Source organism: Alosa alosa, chromosome 15 (assembly GCF_017589495.1).
Source record: "Alosa alosa isolate M-15738 ecotype Scorff River chromosome 15, AALO_Geno_1.1, whole genome shotgun sequence".
Classification (NCBI taxonomy): domain Eukaryota; kingdom Metazoa; phylum Chordata; class Actinopteri; order Clupeiformes; family Clupeidae; genus Alosa; species Alosa alosa.
This window is the reverse complement of record NC_063203.1, coordinates 4,186,144-4,192,143: the sequence shown is the minus strand read 5'-3', so window position 1 is coordinate 4,192,143 and position 6,000 is coordinate 4,186,144. Positions and strand designations below refer to the sequence as shown.

General features: G+C 53.0%; 1 protein-coding gene across 4 annotated transcripts in view; it reads left to right on the top strand.

Moving 5' to 3' along the window:
• The window catches only part of lekr1 (leucine, glutamate and lysine rich 1), a 71,271-nt gene that overhangs the window by 53,177 nt on the left and 12,094 nt on the right, over window positions 1-6,000 (top strand). For all 4 annotated transcript variants that reach the window (XM_048264108.1, XM_048264110.1, XM_048264109.1 and 1 more), the window contains one exon: window positions 133-336. In XM_048264108.1, coding sequence (XP_048120065.1) covers window positions 133-336 — 204 coding nt within the window. The remainder of the gene's footprint in view (window positions 1-132; window positions 337-6,000) is intronic.

Here is a 6,000-nt window from a genome sequence, read left to right as displayed (position 1 = left end):
CTTTGCAGAGATAAGTTGTGAATTATCTCTGCGTGTGTACATGTGTGTGTGTGTGTGTGTGTGTACGTGTCTGCGGGGGTGTAAATCGTTGTGTGTGTCGTGAGACTCCATTCTCATTTGCCTCCTCCGCAGGCTGTCCCAAGACCTGAGGGAGAAGGAGGCGAGCTGGTTGTCGTGCCAACAGAGATGTGACGCGTTCCAGGAGCAGCTGTTGGCATGGCAACGGAGGCAGGAGGAACTGACCCGCAGGCTACGGCGGGCGGAGGGCGAGAGCGCGACCCGGGGAGAAGCCCTGCAGCAAGCCGCTGACCGCACGGCTGCCATGGAAACGCAGAGGTCATGACCTATTTCACCTGTTTTTGGTTCACCTGACCTGACCGCCGAAGTGCTCACAGCCGCATCTCTGTCTGTCTTCACTAACCGTGACCTACTTTTCACTTTCTCTTTTCACTTTCACTTTTTTTTTACTTTCTCAGCTAATTATTTGTCACTGTTGTGTACAGCAACTTTCTCTTGTTGTGATTACAGTGTCAGCGCCCCTATTTTCTCCTCTTTGTCTCCCTGTATGTCTCTCTCTGTTCTCTCCTGAGTGTCTCTGTCCATCCCTGGCCATGGTTGGGTTGGGGCGTCTTTTGTTGTTGTATTTACTGTCTGCCTCGCCAGCCTCATTAGAACTCACACAGAGGTCCTCGGTGCACGAGTGTCTATTCCCACCTGTCTGTCATTACCTGTTTACATTGAGGGCCCTCGTATTGTGTGGGTTTAATTCCCAGCTGTCTGCCTCTCAGTTCATCAGTAAGTGCTGGATGCACCCCCTCCCCCCTCAGTGATGCTTCGCTTCTCCCTTTGTATTTCCTGCTCAACTCTTGAGTCACCACGACTGCTGTTTCACCTCTTGTGTGCGGGTCTTTGTTTTTCTGTTCTTCTGTGCAGCTGTTTGCATTTGTGTTTGTGTGTGGTGCAGGTCTTTGTGTTTGTGTGTGGTGCAGGTCTTTGTGTTTGTGTGTGGTGCAGGACTTTGTGTCTGTCTCACGCTTGTCAGCTTGGCTCTTAAGCCCACTTCTTGTGTTGGCCTGTGCTCTTGTCCTCTCTGTGGGTCTGCAGATCTGCAATCTTCACCTCAATAGCCTGCTCCACCCTCATCACCACCACCCAATTACCCAACCACGCCCGCACTCCTCCCTCTCCTTCTCATGCCCTTGCGCCTCCTTGGCTCTGCACAGACCTGCTGGAAATTCAACCTCAGGAAGTCTGACTCATGTGTCCTCCATGCCTCGTCTGAAGTCGCCGCTCTGCTAATGCCATTAGCCGCTAGCGGTCTGTGCTCGCCGCTTTTGGTGGCGGTGGGGAGAGGCCAAATTGATCTGGGGCTTATGCAACAGCACTCTGATTGTGTCTCATGCGAACGCTGGCATAAGCCTATCCAGCGCGCTCTCCCTCTCACACACCCACTTGCATCACGTGGAGGAGCCCATCACGCTATGGCTAGCTGCGAGGCTAGCGGCAGAAGAACGTAGATGTGTTTAATCAGTTTAATTTTAGGCGAAGGTGTGTCGCGTTAAGACTGTCATGGAATCTGCTGGATGAGTGAACTTGACTGACCCTATGACCCTGAGACCTTATGTAAGGTAACGGCAGGCAGGGCTTTCCACGACTTACTTACCTAATTCAATCAACACAGTCATGCAACTGCGCGCCAAGACGCAAGAGAGAGTCGCAGATGTGAGGACTTGAAGCTTGCTCTGGAGAGATGAAAAGTTACCAGAAGCTACTGAGCCCGTTTAGGAGGCGGATGAACAGCCTTTGCAGAGAGATCTGACTGCCGGCGTCCTCAGATTCACTTTTTCCCAACTTCAATGGCAGAATCCCCTTTTATGATCTAAGATGCATGGAAAGCTTCGAAAATGTCAGACATTTTTTTCCCCATCAAAGTAAAAGCCCTTAGTTACACATCCACAAAGTGTGCCCTGGAATGGCCTGAGCCGCAGAAGGGTTCCAGAGCCTCACTGAGAAAACAAAGAGAAGGTCCAGTGTTTTTGCAAAGCCAAGGGAAGTGTGGACACAAGGAGATTTAACTGAGTGTCCTCACGCAGTGTCCTGGCCAAACAAACTTTTCCGAGCCAAAGCTTAGGGGATACAAACGCACCCTTACACACACACACACACACACACACACACACACACACACACACACACACACACACACACACAGGCACTCATGCAAGCATACTCATGCACATATGCTATCACACAGGCACATAACACACTCATGTACACATGCTAGCCCAAACACACTCTCTCACACACACAGACTCAGAGTTGCAAACTACATTCACGCACACACACATACACGCACACACTCTCTCACACAGACACAGACTTGCAAACATACATTCACACACACACATACTCACACACGCATCCACACTCACGCTCAGGCCTCCAACCCAAGCCTTGTCTCGCTAATTAGCGGAGGCATGGTGTGAGTGTCCTCTGTGTGTGTGTGTGTGAGTGTATGTGTGGGTTTGGGGCCTGACCTCATCTGACCCAAGCGAGGACATTTAGTCCCCTTTTGCTCCCTCGCACGCACGGCACTGCCCCCTCCATGCCACAACTATTCTGGCCCCACTGTCATGGAAGGGAAAGAGAGAAAAAACAGAACAAAAACCCTCTCTCTCTTTTTCTCTCCCTCTTTCTCTCTCTCTCTCTCCCTCTCTCTCTCTTCTCTCCTCTCCTCTCTGCAGCCAGTGGGCACACAATGACGCTGTTGATGTTTTCCCTCTGTTGCACTGGAGGGCGGGTGGGGGGAAGCAGAGAGAGAGGGAGAGAGAGAGAGGGAGAGAGAGAAAGAGAGAGAGAGAGAGCGGGAGAGAGAGAAAGAGAGAGAGAGGGAGAGCGGGAGAGAGAGAGAGAGGGAGAGCGGAGGGGTGTGTGGGTGGGGGGTGATGAGGCTGGCGCGGCTACTTCAGACAGCGTCTGGCCTGGCATGCACACGGCTGGGGTCGCGGGAGCGCACACTGTACGCCTGACAGCCCTCGCCCACTCTCTCTGCCGCAGGCGCTCCACACACACACACACACACACACACACACACACACACACACACACACAGCCAGCTGAGAGGACCAGTACACAAATCTCTCTCTCTCTCGATCTATCTCTCTCTCAGTCTCTCTCTCTCTCACACACACACACACTCACTGACAGTGACAGGCAGAGATCACAGACACAGACGACATCTGGTGAAGAAGGAAGAAATGTATACACAGCACAGACACACACTGAAATTGACTGACGGACACTCAAGAATCATAAATCATGGTGCGTGGACGCGTATAGATAAACACTGTCTCCCAGATGGACAGCAAGATTGACAGATGGACTGATAGACTCGGATAGATGAACATCTCCTGAAATTCATTTTGTGGTGTGTGTCTGGCCGACGGATGTGTGTGCGAAGTGAAAGGGACCTTGACACGAGGGAGAGCTGAGAAAGACAGCACATTGAGAGAGAGAGAGAGAGAGAGAGAGAGAGGGGCGGGGGTGAAGAAGGGGGGGGGAGGGGACATCGGGGGGTCTTCACGCGATGGCTCTCACTCGCCACCGCCTTTTAATATCCAGTCTGTCCCCCGGAGTGGAGTGGACAGACACGCCACCACGGGCGCTGCCATGCCAGGCGGGATGTCCAAAGGCTCTCCCGGGCAGCAGCGCCGCGATCCGATTATTGCCCAGGTTTCTTTGAAACTCAGTCTGTGCGTGGATTACGCCGAGTCGGGGCCCAAAAGTCCCCACCCACGCCAACAGGCCCAGACAAACAGGAGGCTGCTGGGATTAGCGGCACCATTTGTAAGTGTGGTTTAAGCGTAAAACCCTGACATTGAGATCATGGGTCTCACTGAGGATAAGCAGGAGCCACTCTTAAGCGCTCGCTTGTCTTGCAGTGAAACAGCAGTGCATGCTAAACAAGATCATGGCCTTAACCATCATGCCAAGAGTAAAATTGTCCAGCACTGAATTGATTGTGTTGGTGTTGTTTGAGGCACGCTTGTCCACCTCTGTCTAGTCCCCTTCACTCTGCTCTCATTTGCTATGCTTTTATTTTCTTTCATCTCCTTCATGAAGATATTTTTAGCCGTTTTTAATTTGTAGATGAATGTATATTTTTTCCCCCTTGCTGCTCAGCTGGGTCTGAAGCCGTGTGTCATGAACAGAGAGGGAACACGCTGTTAGCTGAAGCGTGATCAGTCTCGCGTCTCGCTTTCCTCCTGGGCTCCGTTTTAATAGGCTCGCGTCTTGTCTGCTTGTGATTGACACTGACGGGCCATCATCAATACCACTGCTTCCAGCGTCATGGGATCTAATGTCTCTAATTAGAAAAGGTCCAGGGATTAATGACATTGACGCGCGATTCGCTGGCGCCACTGATTGCCAGACGTTTCATTAGCCCGAGCTTCTCTAGTTTGAGTGGAAACGTGGCGGGAGAGAACAGGAGAGGAAAAAGGGAACAAAACGGAACGCTAACCAAGTAGAAAAAGAGAAGAAGAAAGAGAAATGAAGAAGGAAGAAAAATGAAAGCAGTAACCCGCTTCTAGTGTGGCGTGTCTGACAGAAGCTGCAGCGACCAAAGGCGAAGAGGGCAGAGCTGGACACATCATTATAATCCGCAAGAGTCTGTGACCTTATGTAGTCCCCAGATCTCACAGAGGGAAACAACCCAGCTAGCTGGTGTTCAAGAGAAGCAAAAAATTACAAAGCGGGAGGTGTGAGGTGTGTGTACCGTATGTGTGTGTGTGTGTGAGGAAAGAGTGTGAGTGTACTCATGAGGAAAGAAATGGAAGGCTGGAGCAGAATGGAGAGGCTGGTGAGTGGTGAAGAGAGGTCTGAGGGGACAGCAGCAGCGGCAGCAGACAGGTAAGGCTGGCTGGCACGAGACAAGCTTAATGGCTGCATTTTAGGGGGGAGAGATGGGCAGCGGCGGAATAAAAAGCCTCACGGAGCAGGAGGAGGGAAAAGAGCTGAGGAGGCAGAAGAGGGAAAAGTTGAGAGTGGAATCTTCAGACGAACGACTTCAGAAAGAATTAGGGTGGATTTAGAGAGAAACGGCGTTGGACAGGGACTTCTTTAAAAATGAAGGGATAGAGAGAGCGCGTGTGTGTGCGAGAGAGAGAGAGGGAGGGATGGATGGAAAATTGAAGGATGTGGTGCCGAGATGGGAAGGAGGGGAATTATTGTGAATCCGCCCGCTCGTGTGGAGGGAGGAAGCCTGCCGAGACAAGCACGCAAAGGTGGTGGGGGAGGCAGCGACAGCTGAGGTGCTGAGGTAGCTGTGGGATTTGGAGACATTCTCCCCTCCCCTCCCCTGCCCTGCCCTTCCTCCTCCCCATCCACACAAACACACGCAAGCACGCACACCACACATCACGACTGTCCCTACAGGGGGGCCAGGGCTTGTGTGTGTGTAAGTGAGTGTGTGTGTGTGGGGGGGGGGGGGGGGGGGCAGCTTTTCTTTCTCTCCACACACGCTATCACGCTTCCCGGGCTCTGGGGATGGTGGCTCTGGGAGCCGAGGGGCAGATCCAGTCAGGCCCGCCCGCCGCTCTGGGGGACTGGGGGGCAGCAGCAGCAGCAGCAGGTTTCACGGGCAGGTGAGAAGGTCAGGGTCGTGCCGTGGCGTGTCGTGCATGCGTCTGTGGCACCGATTAGGCGGCCCAGGGTCCTGTGTCCGCCGCTGACAGGTGAAGCCTCCAGGAGATGCTCCAGGATTACTCTCAGCTGCTCCACCCTCGCTCCGCCGCCCACTCCGCACCCCTCCCTCTGACAAAGACGCCAGCGACTTTCCCCGTCTTTTGACCGTTCATTATTTATTTCCCCCCCACGCACTCCTCCATCCATCCTGAGAGCATTTGGTTTCTATCTGCCAGTCCTAATGCGCTGGCCGCTGATGTGATTACACAGAGGCAGTGGAGTGGGGAAGGCCCTGGTAGTGGTGGTTTGAGGGGG